Below are 24458 nucleotides of genomic sequence, written 5' to 3'. Positions count from 1 at the left end.
CACATCGTGTATGTATATTAGCATCATTTGTTGTTTTCTTGTGGTATGGGATAGAGCGTTAGGACCCGGAAGCGCTGCCGCGTGACGTCAGACTTAACAACCGGATAAGTATTTGTGTCGCTTCATAATATTAAGTTAGAACCACTGAACTCACATGAACTGATTCAAATATGTTTTTAGTACCTTTATAGACCTTGAGAGGCCTCACTGAGCCATCGGATTTCATCAACAATATCTTAATTTGTGTTCTGAAGATGAACGAAGGTCTTACGGTTCTAGAACGACATGAGGGTGAGTAATTAATGACATTATTTTCATTTCTGGGTAAAATAACCCTTTAATATTTACCTGTTCTCCAGTTTTTGCAGTTAGAACAAAGTTTTGTTCTTCAAGATCGACATAACATCCAAAGAAATGTGATATTTACAGTAATATGGAGAGAACACACTATCCTATTAATCATCGTTGTCAGTTAAATTATGATTCAAACTGCCCGATGCGCGGCGCTGCTGTCCATAATTATAATCCTAAACAAACACCTGAGTGGGATTTATTATTATTACTTAAGGTTAATAAGTCATTTTTGTTTTATTGTTTTATGTTTATTAAAATGTTTTATAAAAGAAGCGATTTAACAGCACTTGCGTGAGCCGGTCTGAGCCTCCGCCTAATCTGACAGGATTGATTGTTGGATGAACAGTCGTACTATGGCAACCGCTTGGCTCGTGAAATATTAATTAGGTAATTTCATAATCGATCAATATGTCTTTCTGATTGGCTGAAAGGCAGGCGTTGGTAGGCGGCGCTGGACAGCTGACGAATAAACGAAGCTTTTGAATATTAATTAGATCACGTGTCTGGACCCCAAATGAACGTACCTGAGAAACGTCACCGCGACCAAATTAATATTCATGAAGAAACCGTCGCAATAGTAGGAATCGTATATTCAACATTGAACAGCACAATCATGAAGCGGGATGGTGGCTGCCGGTGGCTCTTGTTTGTCTCTTTGTCTGTCCCTGGTTACTGTCTTTAACCGAGGACTAGTTTATTACGAGAAAGACATGCGTTATGAGAGGAAAAGCGCGAACCGTGTAACCGTGCAAACGTTAATGTGTTAATATTAATTATATTCGTGTATTTTCTTGAAGGAGGAGCGGGATACATGACAGACACACAATCCCTTCAGGACATGTGAGTGTACTTAAATTAGACAGCCATCTTGCGCTTTTAACAATGATTCTTGCTTTTATTCATTGCATCAACGCCAAATCCAGCGTATTATGTCATTGTGTTAATGAGGCTTTGATGCATTATTCATAAGGAGTTTATGACATGGTGTTGAGGATCACACTTGCAGTGCTTTACAATATCATACCCCTCAGGGGTTGTTGAAAGCATAAATATAATAACATGACAGGCCTTAATTCCCCTTCTGCATATAAAGATAGCAGGTGTGTTTATATAATAATATGGAGTTGTTTCTGTATCCAGCATTTCTGGTCCATCTTGCTCTGAAAGCTTAATATAACCACACTGACAGTGTGTATGCAGCATACTTGCTCTATTTTGTAGTGTACTAGCAGTGAGCTCTTCGTGAGCCCTATGTAGTAAACAGCATGTGGGGGTCGAATGCCTTCAGGTCAGGCAGGATACCTGATCCCTGTGCTGGTGACAGTGGAGTCATTGTGCACCTACTATATAACCATTGTTATTAGTGTCATCTACTGCATCTCCCATAGAAGACTAAACTAATGTAGCTCAAAGATGTCCAAGTTAATTAAAAAAATTCACATTAGATCCTTAGTGCTGTTACTGATGGAGGCCTTCAGACAGACCTGCAGAACCTCAGGCCTATTTATGATGAGGTTCGTGTGATTTGGCCAGCAGAGAATCAAACATATTACATTTCATCACGGCTCCTCCATCCTTTATTTAATGCAGTTTTGTGCAAAGCTGTCTGCCACACGATGCCTGGGTGTTTTGAGGTTATGGGTGGAACTGTAGATCAAATGGTTAAGCATGGTGCTTGTAATACCAGTACGGTCATGAAAAACCTGGAAAAGTCATGGAATGGATTTTTCAAACAGCAATTTCCAGGCCTGGAAAAGTTTTGGAAAACTAAATAAACAGAGAAAGTTTAGGTTAAGTCATGGAAATTTGTTTCAAATTATATAATAGAATATATGTTTAAGTGATAAAATGGGTTAAACAAACTACAATACTTAACGTTCATTCGATCCATCCGACTGCGGCATTCCATCAGATTTCGTTTTGCAGCGTTGAGCATTATCAAAGTCCCTTAAAACAAGTCATTTCACTCGGCGGCCATCTTTGAAATGCCTCTCGGGCATCCAAGTGCAGCTCCTATCTCTTTGAATGGGGAAACATCAAATTCTCCAAAGCTGTTTGCCAAGCTTTCGATTAAATTTCATATTTGTAATCACCAATGAAATCTGACAACAACCGTCTCATAAATTTTGTTTCTAAACGCTCGAATCATGACAAAAAAACTGTATTTTTCAGGCTGGATCAAGCTAATGCGCATGCGTCTCTTGTGCCTCATTTCGGAGGCGCACGTCTGACTGTTTCTATAGAACCCGGAGCTTCTAACGGCCGCTGCAGTGACGCAACGATTTTACCAGTCGGCGATTGGACCTGATTTAGAAGGCGGGACTTATTCCGCCATATTGCACGTTGCACTTTCTCCCATTCAAAACAATACGAGTGACACATCTTATGTTATTCTATAGTCTTTGGCATTATAACATGTTTCTGTTGAGCTCAGAATGTGATGGCCAATCAGAGGCATTCAGATTAGTCATCGCTGAAACGAAGGGTTTTGTTCAATGTACGTGCTCTCTGACTGAATTCTGACTGAAACAAATTCTCAAAAATTCTCTCATCATAAACAACAAAGTGCAGATTCGATATAAGACAGGCGTCGACAATAAGGACTGCCCGATTACTCATAATTTGATTATTTGTTACTATTTTATTACTTACTGTTTATTTGTCTAACAATATTTAAAATTTAATTGAGTTAATCTAGTAGCTTTTGGTGTCATAACCCTATTTATTAAGGTTACATGTATCAAAAACAACGAAAAAAATATCTAGGCTTTTTTTATGGGTCTGTTTTCTTTTCTTTTACTTTATTAATTTTTTTCCACTAGCCCAACTGGGCCAGTAGAAAAAATCCTTAGCGTTGAGCCCTGTAAGATATTTGTGTTTGTGAGAGTGCTCACGCTAGACCCAACGTTATGGACAGCTTCATGATTGGTCACATTCTCTACTCCTTTTCTGTATACAGTTTATGCCAGATATAATTTATTCATCATGATGATAAAATTATGTGAAATCTTAATTTTCTAATGTGTAGAAAGTTCTTAGATTATTTTATCTGTGTAGCCAAAATATGACTTGCAGTTTTCCCAAACATAAACATTTTTATACGCTTGTAATCAACATTAATAATAATTATTACAATATGAAGAGCATTAAAGGGATAGTTCACCAAAAAATGAAAATTATCTCATGATTTACTCACTCTCAAGCCATCATAGGTCTATATGACTATCTTCTTTCAGATTAGCACAATCAGAGATATATTTAAAAATATCCTTAGTCCTTCAAGGCTTATAATGGTTGTGAATGGCTGCCCAGATTTTGAAAACAAAAAAATTGCATCCATCCATAAAAAAATAAATAAATCCATGACTCCTGGGGGTTAATAAAGGCCTTCTGAATCAAATCGATGCATTTGTGTGCATTTGTGTAAGACAAATATCCTTATTTAAAACTTTATGAAGTAAAATAACGAGCTTCCGTAGTACACAATGACATGACATACTACGCGTTATAGCGTAGGACATAGATTATTGCCAAAGATTATTGAATAACACCAAGACGTGTCACTCGTATTGATTTGAATGGGAGAAAGTGCAACGCGCAATATGGCTGAATAAGTCCCTGCCTTCTAAATAAGAGCCAATCGCTGACTGATAAAGTCATTGCGTCACTGCAGCGGCCGATAGAAGCTCTGGTTTCTATAGAAACAGTCAAACGCGTGCTTCCGAAATGAGGCACAAGAGACGAGCATTTAGGTCTGCGCATGCGCATTGGCTTGATCCAGCCTACAAAATACAGTTGTTTTTTTTTGTCATGATTTGAGCGTTTGGAAAACAAATTTATGAGACAGTTGTTTTCAGATTTCATTGGCGATACACAAAAACATGCACATAAACTACGATGGAAACACTTTTTCCGAATAAATTCCTTGATGTGCATCAAAAAAGACATGTTACTTTGCAATGTAACAGCATAACTGGACCAACCAGTGCACTGATCTCATTGCACAGCATCTGAAATGCTGTTTTTGGTCATTCTGTAATGCCTGAGCAAAGTCTGTCATTAAAGTGGTTCGGTTTAATTCCCTCCCAGAAGCGCCTCACACGATTGCGTTCACAAATACCAGGCATTTGAATGCAAGATAACATGACAGTGTTTATTGTGTTTCGTCTGCACGCTCTGAGGTGTAAATAATTTATTATATTTAAAAATTCTTATATATACAATGTAAAGTGGCATTTTTGTTCTCTTTGACTTGTGGATGGAAACAGTGCTTTATTCGCAAATGTTTTATGTAGGGATGGGCATTTTTCAAAAATACTGTATTCGAATATTTGGGCTCGTAAAAAAACGAATATTCGAATATTCGTTTATTTAAATGAGGTTAAATGAGAAGGGCGTTATTGTTTTATATTCATCAAGATTTTGTAACCATTTCTGAACAAGCTTACGATTAGGCAATATACACAACTAGCTTACATTATATCTGAAGGTTTTCTTTTAGTTCAAAGCATTAAACAATATGTGTAAACAGAAAATATTAAGAACAAAAGCATTTAAGCTCAAGCAGTGCGAACCGGAAAAACGCTTATAAAGCAGACAACGCCAGTTATCGTACAAAACTTAAGGTACATAATACACTTGAGTCAGTATATGGTTATTGTGTTTATATTTTTTCACATGTTCATGTTGAGAAAAACAATAATATCCACATGCTCAGGTGAGAAAACAAGCTGCGCTGACAGACATTGCAGGGACAAAGATAACAATAATACATAACGGTGTGCTAAGCTAAGTTTCTAACAGCAGCACTTTGTTTTCTGTTCGTAAATATGTCTCCCGCGACGAAACTTAAAGGAAACATATGTCTCAAAATCATTGTGAAGTTATCATCTCGGCTCACTCTGGGATAACTTACAGCTGCGCTTACTTGTCGTGAATGCAGTGATGGACAGCTGTCTTTCCTCTCTGGTGTTTTGATTTCATGTGCTTTCTCAATATGGTGGTGATATTATGTTAACTCAGTTTCATTAATTAATTTGATCAAAAGTAATTCCATTTTGTAAGATCATTTTTATCCAACTAATTCCAAACTGCGCGAGGCAGACGACAACATTATGTGACGATCAAATAAAATAAACTTGTTAAACACGCTCCACAGCGCCACCCGGTGCATTTAGTTATGACTGTGAGTTTTAGTGATTAGGATTTATCATGGATTCACTGCATTTATGGCCAGGAAAGCAACATTTTAAAATTCGAATAGTATTTTTTTTTTTTTCAAATATTAATTACAGGTCGAATATTCGACTATTTGTGCACACAGTTTTATGTGATATTCAAAATCTGCGCATAAGATAAATACGCAATTTTGGATGGAAACATAGCTAATAATGACCATGTAATGAGTTCCTGTTAATTTTATAGCTTATGAGTAACATTAAACAGTCAGTGTAAATGAAATTGTATGCTATTTCAGATGCAGCTTGACTTATCTCAGGCTTTTGTTAATGATAACATTTTATTGGTAGCAGTCTATGTAGTATTTTGATTGATTTAAGTAATTGGGTAAATTGAAGTATTTGACATAAAAGACAACACAGGTAATCATAAAAACTGCACTTAATGGGGGTTTAAAAAAAAAAAAAAAAAGCCCTGGAAATCAAATCTTAATGGAAAAGTTAATTTCTGACCCTGGTATAGGGTGACATAGATGCTTGATGTACATGTTTGTACTTCGGTGTAAATTACAATAATGAAAAAATATAAACTTGACTGTTTTGGGGAATACAAATAGGGACGTTATATTGTTGATGATTGATGGTTATCCATTGAGATTAATGGTAAATAGGAGGCAAAGCTGTTTTAAAATCTTCTTAGTTACCAAGTTTTGTATTCCAAAAGTATTGCCATCTTGTAACAGTTGACTGTCAGTGTTACTGGACACTTTTATTTACTTATTTAACATTGTTGCCTCCCATTGATATGTTAATTCATTGCTACACCGTGGAGTTCTGTGGGTCAGACACAGCATTATTTAAATCTTTTGTATTAAACCACCTAACTTGTCATTAATTAGTTAAGATATGCTGTGATTTGAAATTTGAACATGGATTTTTATTCTTATTTTACATACACAGACGTTTCATGAAACGTTAGATATTGAATATTTGCCTCAAAAGTCACGGAAATTTATTGGTAGAAATGTGTACGAGAAATGTGTACCCTGCCAAGGTCATGGGTTCAATTTCTAGAGAACAAACATGCAAAAAGATATATACCATGACTGCACTGTAAGTTGCACTGTTTCTGCCAAATAAATAAATGCAAATAGTGGCAAAAACTTTAGATATGAAAAGATTGTGCACTCATATTACAATGAATAGGAGAGAGTGTAACGTGCATCATTGCTCAATAAGTTCCTTCTTCTAAATAAAAGAGTCAATCGGCAATTGATATAGTCATCCCATCACTGCAACTGTTTATTTATTTATTTTAGATGCAAAATGTACAAGTCCTAAAATTAGGAGCAACACCACCCTTAATTTTTAAGAACTGTTCCTAAATTTCTGCATTAGGAGCAACTTTTAGATGAGTGTGTTAAATATGCTCTATGTAAGTTTTTGGCTGTACTAAAGCATAAAAATACCATAATATGGTTGCAGATATTTATTAAACATGCTGAGTTCACATACCGTTTCTCTGAAAACCATTGGTAAAGCCAGTTATTTTACTTTGAAATTTGCATTCCGTGTCGGAATTTCGTTTCTTTGTTTCAGTCTGTGCAAGACCGCACGTTGCCAATTTACCCAATAGTATTTCGCCACCCTGGGTTGCCAGTTGGCGGAAAACACATGCAGCGAATTGCAGCCATGGAAGCCTGCGAACAAACTGGGTCAGAGATTCTACCCGACCTAAAAAGCCTCAGCATCCATCTTTTGTTACCAACATTTTTCATTTTTTGTGTTCAGCAGAAGAAAGAAATTTATAAATGTTTGGAACAACTTGAGGGGGAGTAAATGATGACAGAATTTTCATTTTTGGGTGAACTATCCCTTTAAGTTCTGAGTTGTCTCTAAATTCAACCCCATTGAAAGCACTGCTGCTACAGACACATTTAATAAAGCAATAAGCCCCGTGAAGCCATGGTTTACAGTGAATTTATAACAGCTAAGGGGTGTTGTTAGGCACAACGTGGAGCGTCAAATTGCGTCTCTCTCTCTTTAAATTAATTCAATTATAATTGAAAATTTCTCAAGTATAGAAAACATTATCTCTGCTAATGCTGTAAACATGCACATAACTATACTATTAAAGTTTAACAACAAAGCCCAAACCATTAGCCTAAATTCAGTTGCTGTTCATTAGATGTAATAATCAACACTCAAATAACAAATCGTATGCAATAGGGGTGTGATGAGACAGCTCACGAGACGAGACAGAGATGAGATTTTTGCATAGTATTTTCCTCAGTGATGAAATACATAACTAGAGTTGAAGTGACAGTTATCCAACTGAATTAAATGTTTTTAATTTTTATAAAAAGTATAGTTTATTTCGCTAGTGAACTAACAAGCTGTGGACACTGAATGACTTGCCTGAGGTAAATGCTATGTGACATATTGTTTACAAGCTTTACAAGTTTTATTGATGTTTTTCCGCCACTGAAACACTGATTGAGCGATTACATGAGATGCGTTTCAGTAAAGTTGTACTGTATCTTTCAACATACCTTCTGATGTTCATTCATGTTTACACATTAAAGAGCAGCAAAACTGCATTTTTTTAAAATTCTGTGATAAAATGGACAGAATTTGAAAGACGACACTTTATTTGTTATAAAAAAGTAACAAAAGACTGAGCTTATTGTGATTATTGGTGTTTAATGTTGGTTAGGCTCCAACACTGTATTCATTGTGTACACATAAGTAAATTATGTGTACACATGCCGAAAATTTGCAAGACAAATATGTGTACTGTTACACCCCACTTACTATGGAATCAAATGTCAAGGAAGGAAAATTATGTTTGTGACACAAGGTAAAGTGAGGTCAAGCTCAACAATGGGCCAGGGTTGGGCTGGGGCAGCAGGGGCAGGGGACGTTTGGTACACCATGAGAGTACCGCGGTATGTATCGTGGGGTGGTGTATCTCCCCGTTTTTCAGTTTGGTTTGAATATTGTTACACCCCTACTTGGACTGGGTTCTGGCACCCCCGTCCCAACATACTGTACAATGTAACATACATTCACATCCCCTGTTTAGCAACGCAGAAGTAGGGTTATGCTCGCGTGAGAATGCAGTTTTTCACCTGCACCCTCAAGTCTCTTTCTGGTCTCCAAATATGGATCCGGTCCCTCCTTCATTGTAACTCTCTAGGATTTTTTCACTCATTTTGTTGTCCAGTAGGTAATAATTAATCTGATCACTTAGTGAAGTATCTCCTCAACAGGACGAACCACGTGAACACAATGACCAACATTAAGCTACATATATTGAGCTGCATGCTGTCAGACACACAGTCAGCAGTAGTTTAGTCTCAGGATCACACCTACTGTCTGTGTGTGTCTGCTAGAGTGATACATTCCTCTATTGTGCAGTTGAATGTATGGGATTGTGTTCATATGACTCTGGTTACTCAATAAGATGAAATAATGCTGCTACGTGACAATACATAAACATAGTCTGTACTCTGCATCCTATGTTGCCATCTTGCACCAAAACAGTGAAGTATGTTTCATACACAGTTCAAATCACGAAAGATGGATGTGAAACAGATGCTGTTAGCGTGATTTGTGCATGTTTGACGTTTGCTACACCTGACGTCACCACGACTTTGACCACACTTAGTCAAAGTAGTTAAAGGGGTGGTTGATTATGATTTCCCTTTTTTTAACTTTAGTTATTGTGCAATTTTGCTGTTTGAGCATAAACAAAGTTTACAACGCTCAAAGTTCAATGCAAAGGGGGATATTTTAAAGAATTCTCTGTTTAAGGAATACAACAAATGGCTGGTAGGGACTACAACAAGCTTCTTCCCGGGTTAGTGAACACTCAAGAACATGCAACAAAGGGGATGAGGCCATGTTGGGCTGCTTTAGAGAAGAGGAAGAGTTGTTGTAGTAGAGTGTTGTTACCATGCCATCATTTTACGCCGGACTGCTTCACAAACAAAGGTCAATTCAACACTGGATTTGCACAAAAGATTAACATGACGGCACATGCTAGTCGATGAGTTGAATCAACTCCACAGCAACTACATAAATTTATCCACTAACCATTCAGAAACGTCCAGATGCATTCTGTAAGTTGTAACTTCTTCCCGAGTCTCTCTATCAGTGTCGACTCCGGTTGAACAATGTGAACAATGTAAGGCTGAACACTGTAACTGACAATTCTCATTTTGGCTGCGTGAGATTCTCCGGCTTTGTTGTTGTTGAGCAACTGAAGCGTGAGCTGTTAAAGCTTTGCCCTCTTCTGGTAAGCGGCCAGGAGCAACAGCTCATTTGCATTTAAAGGGACACACACAAAAATGGTGTGTTTTTCCACACAATCAAATAGGGGCAAATTTGACAAGCTGTAATAAATGATCTGGGGTATTTTGAGCTGAAACTTCAGACACATTCTGGGGACACCAGAGACTTATTGTGCTCAGCGTAAATGAGTACATCCCCTTTGAAAAAGTAACATTTTAAACAGTATTTCAATGAACACAAAAACAATTTCCAAAATGTTGACGAGACTAAGTTTAATATCACATCTGTTTAACTTATAACATGAAAGGTTAATAATATAACTTAGATTACACATTTTTCAGTTTTACTCAAATTAGGGTGATGCAAAAATGAGTACACCCCACAACAAAAACTACTACATCTAGTACTTTGTATGGCCTCCATGATTTTTAATGACAGCACCAAGTCTCCTAGGCATGGAATGAAGAAGTTGGCGACATTTTGCAACATCTATCTTTTTCCATTCTTCAAGAATGACCTCTTTTAGAGACTGGATGCTGGATGGAGAGTGATGCTCAACTTGTCTCTTCAGAATTCCCCATAGGTGTTCGATTGGGTTCAGCCACTGAATTGCTTTCACAATTTCGTCAACGGCAGTCTCTTGTAATGTTTTTGTAGGCACGCATGTTCAGTTGAAGTGTACCTGCCGCACATACAACATTCCTTACGGTACTGACGATACTACTGTTTAAAAAATACAATGGCCAGTATTTTGAAGCTTTAGTATCGCGATACTACCGTAGTACCGGTACACCTTGCAACCCTACTGTGAATTCATGATGCCATCAATGAAATGCAGCTCCCTGACACCAGCAGCACTCATGCAGCCCCACATAAGGACACTGCCACCACCATGTTTCACAGTAGGCACCATGCATTTTTCTTTGTATTCTTAGTCCCAGTAGTCTTCATCTTTGTCAGCATGGGCACTGGCAAACTCTAGGTGGGCTTTTTTGTGCCTGGGCTTTAGGAAAGGCTTCTTTTGTGGACGGCACCCATGCATGCCATTCCTCTGCAGTGTACGCCGTATTGTGTCACGGGAAATAGTCACCGCAGTTTATCTTACTACTTCTTTAGATAACTGCAGTGAACTTGCATGCTGATTTTCTTCAACCTTTCTCATCAGAAGACACTCCTGTCGAGGTGTTAACTTCCTGTGAGATGGTTGCAGTCCATCTTTTTTAAATTTTTGTACCACTTTTGCTACAGTATTCTGACTGATAAGTAAAGCTTTGCTGATCTTCTTGTAGCCTTCACCTTTCTGGTGTAAAGAAATGCTTTTCTTTCTCAGGTCTTGTGACATTTTTCTCCCATGTGGTGCCATTGCTGACAGCATGAAATGGAAATTGTTTTAACACTCTTTTATCGTCAACTGTCTGCTGGACACCTGTGTAATGAATAATTTGACTCACCTGTGGTTGAATTCTTGTTAAATTAGACATTTGTAGTCTAAAATTTAGCTTTGCTCCAGAGACTTTCATTGGGGTGTACTCATTTTTGCATCACCCTAATTTGAGTAAAACTGAAAATTTTGTTATCTAAGTTATATTATTAACCTTACTTTCATGTTATAAGTTAAACAGATGCTATATGAAACGTAGTCTTGTCAACATTTTGGAAATTGTTTTTGTGTTCATTGAGATATTGTTTAAAATGTTACTTTTCAAAGGGGGTGTACTCATTTACGCTGAGCACTGTATATTACATCTTGTGAAAGGGGTATTATAGGTCCCATTTAATACATATTGGCTAAGTTTGTGCAACTGGCCCCTGGAGTTTAGTGCCTCTACAGAGGGGTAAAACTAAAAACCCCAGTGTTCAAACACAAGGTTGGAAAAGACCTGGAAAAAGACTAACGACTAACTAAACTAGTCACTCTCAAAACACACCACGGATTTGTTCTGATAGGTTGTGAACTGCAAAAAAATATTATAAAACTTACTAAGTTTATAAAAAAGGACACTTCCCACATCTTCTGTTGATGTCAAAGGTCAAACTCTACAGTATGTCAGCACAAATTTGTCTTTCACTCTGTATAAGTTCATCAAATTAGACAGGTGAACATGGACTGGTTGAGTGATGCCCTCGTCCTCTAAAGACCAACAACAAAACTACACAAAACAGGTGTACGCTAGCTGTGAAGAAGAACATTTAGTTTTAAAACTAAAGTAAATCTTCCCAGGACAGGAATTAATTAATATTAATAAATGTTAGTGTTTAATTTTAAGGACAGTTTTGTGCATTGTTGTTCAGTAATGTTTTGGGTCAAAAGCACTGGTCTTGTTCTGTAGTGTGAAGTGACGAAATGATGAATTGCATGTGGATGGAAAAGAGGTCACGATTACAATAGATGTGATGAGCACATTTCTTCTGTGGACTGAAACACTCGCTTAGAAATCTAAACAACGAGCACACTTTTTGGAAACACCCTAAAGAGTATCAGCATTCATTTTTATCTTTTCTTGGCATTAATGCATTAAAAATAGCTGTTTTTATTCAAGAGAAGCAATAATGATTTCCTTTTGATGCCATAATAGATGCCAGACAAGATGCCTGATTACTGGATTAAACAGGCCAAGGTTACTTTAGTGAAGATTATTGGCTCAGCGCACCTATTGAGATTAATACACAGCAGACAAGTCAGAACACAGTTTTCTATGTTCTGAATGTATTCATTTTCTTTATAATAAATTAAGTGTTCATAGTTTGTGTTACTCTCATCATTTCAAAATAATTCCAGAATGATAATGATCTGTGCCAATAATGTCCAGGGTATTTCCTGGACGTTTTAAGGGCACCATATAAAGAAACATTACGGTCAAAGTTCAAATGCAATTGCAAATTCATAGTTAGTATTTGCGTTGCATCCTCATTCCCAGAAGTGATCAGTCCATCCAGGACTTGTGATCGCAAGAATGAATGCAAATGTAACCAATGGTCACATTATTTGCAGTAAGCTTGCATTTTTGTATTTACACAATGGGAGTTGTGAACAACAAACCTCCATATTCTGTTAAACAGGTCGCATTGCTTCCGGTTCAGGTCTTTTGTATGCTTTTCATTAAATATAGAGTAGTTTTACTCAAGAAACCTTCAAAAGAGCAAGCAAAGATGAGCATAACTGATGTCCATTGCATATGCAGATTGATATCTAAAAGATATTTAAATAGAATAAAATGCCAACAATAACAAGAACTAGCTAGGTTAGCTGATTGCCTTAAAATATAGGTGCATCCCAACTTGTGTACTTGTACACTATTATGTGATGTTTTATAGTGGAAATAGTGCGAGCTCTGAAAATTCCAAATAGAAAAAGTACAATTTAAATGCCCAGATGATGCACTTAATTAACCGAAAAAATTAAGTGTGGAACGTTGGACACTTAAATGCCCTCAACTGTTGCAGATCTAATTACGTAGTGGAGGGGGAGGGGCTACAGGACTGCAATGTTGAATGGCAAAATAACTTTATAAAATTCTATTTAAAGTTATAAACACTCGTGTTCCAGATAGCTAGTGATCCTTCCACTGGTGAAAGTTAGAGCTAGTGTAGATAAGCTGGAGCGCTTCCAGCAGCAACAGGACTCAATATTTCATGAGGGAACAGCTCTAGCCTATCAGATATCTATTTAGCTTATTACAGCATTCACGAGTGTGAATGCTAAGCATAGATATATGCCTTCTCCTCAGAATGTCATCTAAATGTTGAGTTTATTCATTCATGATGTATATTGATCAGCAAAAACGTTTTGACACAGGTTTCTCTTGATCTTAAACTTGAACTTTCCAGCTTTACTGATTCTACTAGGTGAAATATCATGAAGTGTTCATCACACATGTTCCTCCTTCAGTACAGTTTAAAAGCATCCCAGGATGAACCTCATGAAGTTGGCTGATAAATGTCCAGAATCTAAAAGAAACTCAAATATCGACGTATCATTGTTGTGTAGCTTGCAATGTGACTTTTACCAACTTTCTTAAATTAAGTTGTTTACTTGCATTATTTGTACAGAACAATAACCACATCATCATATTCTCTGACATGATCGAACATTAAACCAGTAACACACATCATTGTTCAGTCTGGAGTCATTTCTGCTTGCAGTTTCATTATGTTATGAAAAGGATAGTTCATCTAAATGAAAATCCTGTCATAATTTAGTCACCCTTATGTCATTCCAAACCAGTCAGACTTTTGCTCAACTTCGAAACACATATGGTGATATTTTAATGAAATATTAGCGATTTCTAACCCTCCATTGAAAATCCATTTCACCAAATTTTGATGCTTCAGAAAGTTCATAAAGACATCGTAAAAGGAATCCATATGAATTAAGCGGTTTAATACAAGTCTTCTGAGAGGACACACTTGCTTTATGATAATGGATTAAATTTACTTTTATTCACATATAAACATAGATGCACATACACAGAGCATATATATATATATATATATATATATATATATATATATATATATATATATAATATGTACAGTGATCATGTCTCTTCAGAAGACTTGGATTAAACTACTTGATTCGTATAGATTACAATTGCAATGTATTTATGAACTTTTTGGTGGAATGGACAATGAAGAGACAGAAATTTAATTTCATTACAAATATCGTAATTTGGGTTGTGAATAAGAGTGAAAGTCTTATGGCTTTGGATTGATGTAAGGATGAGTAAATGATATTTGAACTTTTGAGGGTGAACTAACCCTTTAATTGTAAATGTTCATTGTAATTTACCCTTAGATTTTGCTCATAATTCTTCTGTTAATTCTGGAATTGACTGACCATTCATCTGTGGCTTGTGATCTTGTTTTGTGTGTCTGTAGGTGAAGATAAATCAGGAATCAGACGTGGTTTATGAAGAGAAAACTTTATGCTTTTCCTGCTGACTTATGTTCTAAAGCTTTAAACATTATTTCATCACAATGGTACGTTCATATTTCCCTACTATCACAATAATGTGTCCTTATAGTTGATATTTATTGTAAATTTTGCTAATATTTGTTCATGAATTGTTTTTCTTCTGCTGAACACAAAAGAAGATATGTCTGAAGAATGTTGGTAACTAAACAGTTGATGGACCCCACTGACTTCCATAGTATTTTTTTCCCCCATACTATGGAAGTCAGTGGGGCCCATCAACTGTTTGGTTACCAACATTCTTCAGAATATCTTCTTTTGTGTTCAGCAGAAGAAAGAAATTCATACAGGTTTGTAACAACTTGAGGGTGAGTAAATGATGACAGAATTTTAATTTTAGGGTGAACTATCCCTTTTACAGAAAACTTTTGACCTTAAAGGGATAGTTAACCCAAAAATGAAAATTATCTTATGATTTACTCACACTCATCTTCACATCTTCTTTCAGACGAACACAATCGGAGATATATTTAAAATATCCTTACACCGCATCTACACCAGACGTGAACGACATGACGCAACGCGTCTAAAGACAATAGAACCCATTATAATCTGTGATATTGTCTACACTGGATGCGACTCAACACGACAAATTCCCCACAGTAAACGGATTCCCCGTTCCATTTAGTAGTCCAAGTGCTTTCCAACAGTTTTGAAGCCAAAAATAATGCATCCATCCATAAAAAAGTAATCCATACGACTCCAGGGCGTTAATAAAGCATCTTTGTTAGAAAAATGTCCATATTTAAAACTTTATAACTTCAAATATCTAGCTTCCGGAGGATGACCGTACGCAGAATGCGCAAGTCGATTTGCGGCAGAAGAGTATCCTTCGACCCTGACGCACAACGTAATGATGAACGCGGAGGAGCAAGAGGATAGAGCAAAACAAATCACCGGTCACGGATTATAAGTCTAAAATGATAATTTTTAAAGAGAAATGTCAGAGAATTTTAATATAAAAGAAGAGGAGCTTAAATTTGTTGCACAGCCCTATATGTTTGAACTGCGAGAGGCGTCTAAGCTTACAATACATACATCACGTCAGAGGATTACTCATTTGGCGCAAGTCGACTTGCGCATTCTGCGTATGGTCGTCCACTGGAAGCTAGTTATGTGAATTTATAAAGTTGTAAATATTTCTATTTTTCTTGCAAAAACACATTGCTTCGCTTCAGAAGGTCTTTATTAACCTACTGGATTCATATGGATTACTTTTTTTTATGGATAGATGCATTATTTTTGGCTTCAAAACGCAGCCCCCCATTCACGACCATTATAAACCTTGGAGGACTAAGGATATTTTTAAATATATCTCCGATTGTGTTCGACTGAAAGAAGAAAGTAATATACACTTAGGATGGCTTGAGCGTGAGTAAATCATGGGATAATTTTCATTTTTGGGTGAACTATCCCTTTAAAAATGTTTTAAGGGCTAGTTAGCTACTATGAGATGGTTTTGGTCATAGACATTGGATTTTGCTTTTATTTGGTCTTGTAATTGAACCTAATTGTACCTGTCCTCTCCTGATGTTTTGACAGAGTATTGTATGAAGATATCTGTGGCTATGGCCAGTGAACCGCTCGAAGGTTTCCATGAGGTGAACCTGGCGTCACCCACCACCCCAGATCTTCATGGCGTTATCGACCCGAGTCCACCAAAGCACAACGCTCCCCCCAGCACTCTGTACCGCACACACTCGCTGACCTCCAGCCAGAACACACCTAACGCTCTCCGAGCCGACCAGCTGCCCACCCAGCCCGTGTATTCGGCCCCACGACACCTGGGCACAGAGGACGCCCTTAATGGCAGGTAACACTACAACATGGGACAGGTGTAGAACCAAACACGAAGCTCCAGTCAGTGTATATATAATATATATAAATATAAATTTATGTATATATTTTCATTCCAAACTTGCATGACAAAATGGTTTGATTACCAACATTCTTCAAAATACCTTCTTTTATGTTGCACAAAAGAAAGAAAGTCATACACAGGTTTGTAATGACATGAGGGGGAGTAAATGATGACCGTATATATTTTTTTGGGGTGAACTATCCCTTTAACTCTTTAAGTTAATAAAAAATACTTAAATACTAAATATACAGAAACCGAAATTACATGGAAGCTACATAACAACAAAAATAAATTAAAGCTATAACATTAAAATGGCACTAATAACTCAATTAAAAGTGACAAATTAATAACCCTTGTATCCGCAGATCAAATTATCTAGTCTTCTAGAAATACAGTAGTGCTGCTTTGAGTCCCATTTCTGTTTCCTGTCCCACTTTATTTGTCAAAAGACAAAAATAGTATCAAAAATAAGTATTTTGTATTACTTTGAGGAGGTGCCATCAAAAGCTTATAATCACAAGCTGTTGTATGTGAATATGATGTATGTACCTGAATGTTTTATATATGATGGTCTGCTGATGGAGTTAATGTCACCATGAAATCAAAGTTGACATTTTTTTTAAATGTAATATTGCAAAATTTAAATATTTATCTGTGCACATCATCAATTCATGTTTCCTTGTAAACTTTAATTAAAATAACATCCCCTCCCTATTGCAGTGACATCTCTTCTCTTCTCTTCACTGGTGTGAGGGCGTGACAACCTGTCACTCACATGACATCACAACAATAGCAAACCACAAACCATCCTATTCATTTCTTTAAAGTCACATGAAATTAAAATTGACAATTCATACTTTTTTATGAAAAGTTGTAGTGTTTATTATTAATGACTTATCCGTGTACATCATTATTTTTAAAATGTAATATATACAGGGGCGCACATAACTTTTTTGGCCTGGTTCTCAAGGGAGCACCTGAAGATGTTGCTTGGTACTCACACTTTGCTTCTTTTCTCTCGAACATGGTAGATGATGATAATAATGTTTTTTTTTAATTTTATTAACATTAAAGGTCCCGTTTTTCGTGGTTTTTTTTGGAGCTTTGATTGTGTTTATAGTGTGCAATATAACATGTGTTCATGTTTTGCATGTAAAAAAACACAGTATTTTTCACATAATTTACTTATCTGTATACCGTTGTTTCCACTGTCATAAAAACGGGCTGATGACTTCCTTGTTCTATGAAGTCCCTCCTTCAGAAATACGTAACGAGTTCTGATTGTGCCAGCGGTTCCTGTGTTGTGATTCGACAGCAGTTTAGCGCATCTTGCCCGGAAAGGTCACGCCTCTTACCATAACGTGGAGATGCACGCGCTCAGTGTTATTGTAAACATGTCTTTAATTTTACCCTATCAATTTGAGCCGGAATCAGACCCGGTGATTGGACTGCGGGATGAAAATAACAGCGTTTCGACGACATGGCGACAAACACACTCTACAAACGCAACTCTTGTGTATTCCTGTGGGCGGAGGTTAGTCAAAAAACTGTTTTAGTGACGTCATTAAAGAAGGAAGTAGAGGGATGTAGTCCAAACTGGCCGTTCGATGTAGGCGACTTCTGTTAAATAAAATATCTCGCTTGGCATTGAACTTTGAGCTTTAAAATGTTACAGTTTTATTTATACTCTAACAACAACATTACACACTAACTAAAGTTTGAAACATGGGATCATGAAGAACGGGACCTTTAATGATAGACAACGGCAAGAATATTAGGCTGCTGTCACTTTAAGAAGGAATGCACACACAGATTGAATATACTGACACACATCCGGTTTCTTTCTCAACTGTTCGCTAATGTCATAACCGAGAGAATACAGGTTATTATTTTGACATAATTGTGTGTGTATGTGTCTCTTTAAGCAAAAGAGGAATCAATTCGGTGTTCAAGCGCTGTCTGAAACGCACCTCCTTCTCTCTCTCATGTGCTTCGGGTGTGGCACAGCTCGCGAGTCCCGATTTTTGCCTCTTCTTGCACTTTTAAAATCATTTGAATGTGTTAATTGGCAAGACATAACACATCCAAATGATAAACTTTCACTCTATGATGGTCAAACTTAGCAGTTAATCCGCGAATCACATGCATGCCGAACCGTTGGGCCTTATCCGTACAGATTAACTGCGATCCATTGCACCCTTAATAATTAAATAACGCACTTATCATCATGATTGCTATCTTACCAGATATGGAGAAAAATCCCACTCCAGTAAGTAAACATGTCCCTGTCAACCGGACCCCAAAAATGTTGGTACTCAAAAGCACTTCCCTCTATGTTTTCTGGTGCAAATCGCTTATTTTTACCACGCATGTGCACCAGTTATGTGCACCCTGAATATATATATTTTTTAATTCATGCACAACAACATTTCTTCTCTTACCATGTGTGCACCGGTGCAAGGGCTGGGCAATATTCTCTCCACTCCACTACAGTTTCAGTAATTGCACTTTTAGACCAGAGGAAGTTTAGAAACCAAACTGATGTTTGTCTCCACAGTGGAAATGATCCCGCAGCCGCTGCGGATATGGTGGATGGCAACATCCCGTCGGCTGATGGAGAGGAGGTCCTGGGCCTGAGCACAGACAGTCTGTCCCGTCTCAGAAGTCCGTCAGTTATGGAGGTCCGAGAGAAAGGCTACGAGAAGCTAAAGGAGGAGCTCGCCAAAGCACAACGGGTGAGACTCTAAACAAACGTCATTCACACTCACTGATCTAGTATTGAGTATCACTGATCTCTTTCATGCTTATAACAAGCAATAACACTGTATTTTTGATGAAATCCAAGATGGGTTTTTTTCTCCCATAGAAAACAACAAAATTACCACGTTCAAGGTCCAGAAAGTAGTAAGGACATTGTTAAAAGAGTCAACGTGAATACAGTGGTTCAGCCTTAAAGGGTTAGTTCACCCAAAAATGAAAATTCTGTCATTTATTACTCACCCTCATGCCGTTCCACACCCGTAAGACCTTCGTTAATCTTCGAAGCACAAATTAAGATATTTTAGTTGAAATCCGATGGCTCAGTGATGCCTCCATAGAGAGCAATGACATTTCCTCTCTCAAGATCCATAAAGGTACTAAAAACATATTTAAATCGGTTCATGTGAGTACAGTGGTTCAATATTAATATTATAAAGCGACGAGAATATTTTAAACCATAATAACGGCTTATTTAGTGATGGCCGATTTCAAAACACTGCTTCAGGAATATTCGGAGCACAATGAATCAGTGTGTCGAATCATGATTCGGATCGCGTGTCAAACTGCCAACGGCTGAAATCACGTGACTTTGGCACTCCGAACAGCAGATTCGACACACTGACTCATCTGTGCTCCGATGCTTCCTGAAGCAGTGTTTTGAAATCGGCCATCACTAAATAAGTCGTTATTTAGTTTTTTTTTGGCGCTCCAAAAATATTCTCGTCGCTTTATAATATTAATATTGAACCACTGTACTCACATGAACTGATTTAAATATGTTTTTAGTACCTTTATGGATCTTGAGAGAGGAAATGTCTTTGCTCCCTATGCAGGCCTCACTGAGCCATCAGATTTCAACTAAAATATCTTAATTTGTGTTCTGAAGATTAATGAAGGTCTTACGGGTGTGAAACGGCATGAGAGTGAATAATAAATGACAGAATTTTCATTTTTGGGTGAACTAACCCTTTAATGTTATGTAGTGATGAGAATACTTTTTGTGTGCAAAAACAAAACAAAAATAACGACTTATTCAACAAGTTCCTCTCTACCATGTCTTTCTCCCACACAGTTTACATTGAAGACACATTGCAGAGCTTCCAGGTTCTACGTCAGAACGCCGACTCTGTATTGGCCAGCTCCTGCATCGGCATCACACATGCGTTGTGCTGCTCACGTAAACAGCCTCGGCCAATACTGAGCCGGCGTTCGGACGTAGAACCTGGAAGCAATGAGTTAACCGACTCCATCGTTACTGTTCATAACACTGTGTATCAATTTCTGAGGAAGACTCCAGAGCTGAAATTCAGATATGATAATGGCCGTTTTGTTTCCGACACGCATTGTAAGCCGTAGACCAATCTTTTTTTTTTTTTTTACTTGGATGCAATAATAGGGGCACTTTAACGTTAGTAAATTAGGACAAATAGTTATGTTGACTAGTCCCTACTACTACACTAACACTTCTGAGGAAGAACTAATTGTCATTAAGTTAGTTTGTTACCATGAAATCAAAATGAACAAATTAATATTTTTATGGAATAATTCATTGTTATTATAAATGATTTAAAGGGATAGTTCACCCAAAAATGAAAAATGTGTCATTATGTAGTCATGCTCATGTTGTTCCAAATCTTGGAGTTTCTTTTTTCTTATCTTAAAGGTGCCCTAGAATTAAAAATTGAATTTACCTTGGCATAGTTAAATAACAAGAGTTCAGTACATGGAAATGACATACAGTGAGTCTCAAACTCCATTGTTTCCTCCTTCTTATATAAATCTCATTTGTTTAAAAGACCTCCGAAAAACAGGCGAATCTCAACATAACACTGACTGTTACGTAACAGTATTTGCATATGCCAGCTCATGTTCAAGGCATTAGACAAGAGCAGCCAGTATTAACGTCTGGATCTGTGCACAGCTGAATCATCAGACTAGGTAAGCAAGCAAGAACAATAGTGAAAAATGGCAGATGGAGCAATAATAACTGACATGATCCATGATAACATGATATTTTTAGTGATATTTGTAAACTGTCTTTCTAAATGTTTCGTTAGCATGTTGCTAATGTACTGTTAAATGTGGTTAAAGTTACCATCGTTTCTTACTGTATTTGTGGAGACAAGAGCCGTCGCTATTTTCATTTTTAAACACTTGCAGTCTGTATAATGCATAAACACAACTTCATTCTTTATAAATCTCTCCAACAGTGTAGCATTAGCGCGTTAGCCACGGATCACAGCCTCAAACTCATTCAGAATCAAATGTAAACATCCAAATAAATACAATACTCACATAATCCGATGTATGCATGCAACATGCATGACGAACACTTTGTAAAGATGCATTTTGAGGGTTATATTAGCTGTGTGAACTTTGTTTATGCAATGATAGAGTCGAGAGCTCGGGAGGGGGCGGAGAGCGCAAGCAATTAAAGGGGCCGCAGCCTGAATCGGCGCATTTCTAATTATGCCCCAAAATAGGCAGTTAAAAAAATTAATTAAAAAAAACTATGGGGTATTTTGAGCTGAAACTTCACAGACACATTCAGGGGACACCTTAGACTTATATTACATCTTGTAAAAAAGCGTTCGATTGCACCTTTAAAGAATGTTGGTAACCAGACAGTTGACGTAGGCTGATTTTTTTTTTTTTTTTTTTTTTTTTTTTTCTTCTTCCATACTATGGAAGTCAATGGGGCCGATCAACTGTTTGGTTACCCCTATCCTTTAAAATAGCTTCCTTTGTGTTCAGCAGAAGAAAGAAATTCATACAGGTTTGGAACAACTTGAGGGTGAGTAAATGATGACAGAATTTTCATTTTTGGATGAACTATCCCTTTAAGTCAAGGGTGTCCAATCCTGCTCCTGGAGGGCCTTTTTTCAGGTTTACCTCCAACACACCTGCCTAGAAGTTTCTAGTGATTCTGAAGAATTTTATTAGTTGATTCAGGTCAATTTAATTGGGATTGGAGCTAAACTTTGTGGGACAGTGTTTCTCAAGGAGCAGTATTGGGCACTTCTGGATTGTGAGTTACAGTGAGCTTCATTCCTTTTGAAATATTGCTGCACTGTTCGCATAAATGCACTGAATGTGAACAGATCCATGTATTGTTATGCAAGTGATATTACAAGCTGTGTTGAGGAGCTCAACAGTACTATGGTCGCAACAGCTGCTTTCAGATTCAAGCTGGCTGCTTCATCTTTCAACAAAAGTTTCTTTGCGATCTCTCCATTACACTGTGCATCATTTGCAAAACGAAATGCTCCGAACAAACATATAATCCTCCGATGCAATCCGGGATGCCATTCAAATAAACCTTCTACTTGTCTCTAACGCTTGAGGTCTGTACAGAGAATTTTGAATTAGCTGTTATTTCAGATTATTATTTGAATTTAGTTTATAATTATTTCTATATCACTATATCTAAATCTGCTACTGTCAGTAAAATGTTGCTCAAAAAACCCCTGCACATTTACCGTATTTTCCAACAGTACTTTTTTGTTTGTAAGGAATACTTTAGTGTGTGTGTGTGCTGAATCATCCACCATTTTACATTGATGCCATGGGCTAAATGAGAGAATGAGCCATACATTCCCTGTTTTTTTGTTCTGTTTTTCATTTGTGTGTTCTGTTCATGTCATTGCATGTGTCTGAAGGAGCTTAAGTTAAAAGACGAGGAGTGTGAGAGGCTTTCTAAAGTGAGAGACCAGCTGGGGCAGGAGCTGGAGGAACTCACTGCTAGCCTTTTTGAGGTTTGTTTGCCAAATGACGGAGCAGATCTGTGTGTGTCTGTGAGCACTTGACCGTCTCGAGTTACTCTGAACATTCAGCACTGTGATGGGTCAACTCAAATAGACAAACGATTCAAGACAAACATAAAACAGTTGTTGATGGCACATCTGTGTATCACACTCTGTCCACACTATATATATTTATATAGGAAAATTCCCATTTAATCATTTCCATTTATAGGCACCTATTTAACAATATATTGTGATATACCTAAATGTGCACTACCGTTCAAAAGTTTGTGTTAATAATTTTGAAAGAAGTCTCTTCTGCTCACCAAGACTCCATTTATTTGGTCGAAAATACAGTAAAAACATTAATATTGTGAAATATTATTACATTTAAAATAGCTGTGTTTTTATTATAATATATTTTGAAATGTATTCCTGTGATCAAAGCTGATTTTCCAGCATCATTACTCCAGTCTTCAGTAGGGCTGGGTATTGACACAATTTTCACGATTCGATTACGATTTCGATTCGATTCGATATCAGTTATTTTGGATGTAGTATTTCAGTTACAGTACATGGCAAATTTTCTAGAGGAAAAAAAAATGAATCGAATCTAACGCTGTAAACTACACATGGGAGTCAGTTGGTACTATAATAATATTGAAGGTTAACCTTATTTATATACAAACACTTAAATTACACTCAATGATGTTTTTATTATAAATAAAGTTTAGAATTACATAATCATATTTCTACTCCAATTCGTTTTTTTGAAATATAAACATTTAAATCGCGGCTGTCTTAACTGATTTATTCAAACATGCATCAAATATTTAAGAACATTAAAAATTACAATGAATATGTAATGGTGCATAGCTATATTTATCAGAATGCTGCTTTCTAGAATACATTTTTCTTAGCTGACTAATGAGTTTATGGTCACTGAATATGTTTTTCTGAGGTAAATGTGATGTTATGTGACATTGTTTACTAGCTGTTTTATTGACGTCTTTCCGAGGTTGAAACACTGATTGAGCGATTACACGAGACATGATACCGATTTCGATAAGTTGTACTGTATATTTTAACATACCTTCAGATGTTCATGCATGTTTATTTCGCGCTGTAACTGGTATTAAAGCGGAGGAGAGGATGTTCACATGCCGCTTCTCTTTAAGGCGCTAAAGCGATCTGTCACGTCACATTAAACAGCGCCAAAACAGTATTTATTTTTTTAATCTCATAATAAGATGGACGTCATTTGACATCTGAGACTTTGCTTCATATCAAAAGTA

General features: G+C 36.9%; 1 protein-coding gene across 3 annotated transcripts in view; it reads left to right on the top strand.

The window, feature by feature from the left end:
- The first annotated feature begins 901 nt into the window (after positions 1 to 901).
- Positions 902 to 24458, top strand: part of LOC125245494 (RAB3A interacting protein (rabin3)) — a 45408-nt gene continuing 21851 nt past the window's right edge. Inside the window, exons 1-5 of one of the 3 annotated variants that reach the window (XM_048156077.1) lie at positions 902 to 1194; positions 14706 to 14807; positions 16342 to 16612; positions 19218 to 19395; positions 23080 to 23175. In XM_048156077.1, the coding sequence (XP_048012034.1) occupies positions 16350 to 16612; positions 19218 to 19395; positions 23080 to 23175 (537 nt within the window). In that variant the 5' untranslated portion in view covers positions 902 to 1194; positions 14706 to 14807; positions 16342 to 16349. The remainder of the gene's footprint in view (positions 1195 to 14705; positions 14808 to 16341; positions 16613 to 19217; positions 19396 to 23079; positions 23176 to 24458) is intronic. The other 2 variants (XM_048156078.1, XM_048156079.1) reach the window with 2 other exon arrangements.

Source organism: Megalobrama amblycephala, linkage group LG14 (genome assembly GCF_018812025.1).
Source record: "Megalobrama amblycephala isolate DHTTF-2021 linkage group LG14, ASM1881202v1, whole genome shotgun sequence".
Taxonomy (NCBI): Eukaryota; Metazoa; Chordata; class Actinopteri; order Cypriniformes; family Xenocyprididae; genus Megalobrama; species Megalobrama amblycephala.
This window is presented reverse-complemented; position numbering and strand designations above follow the sequence as displayed.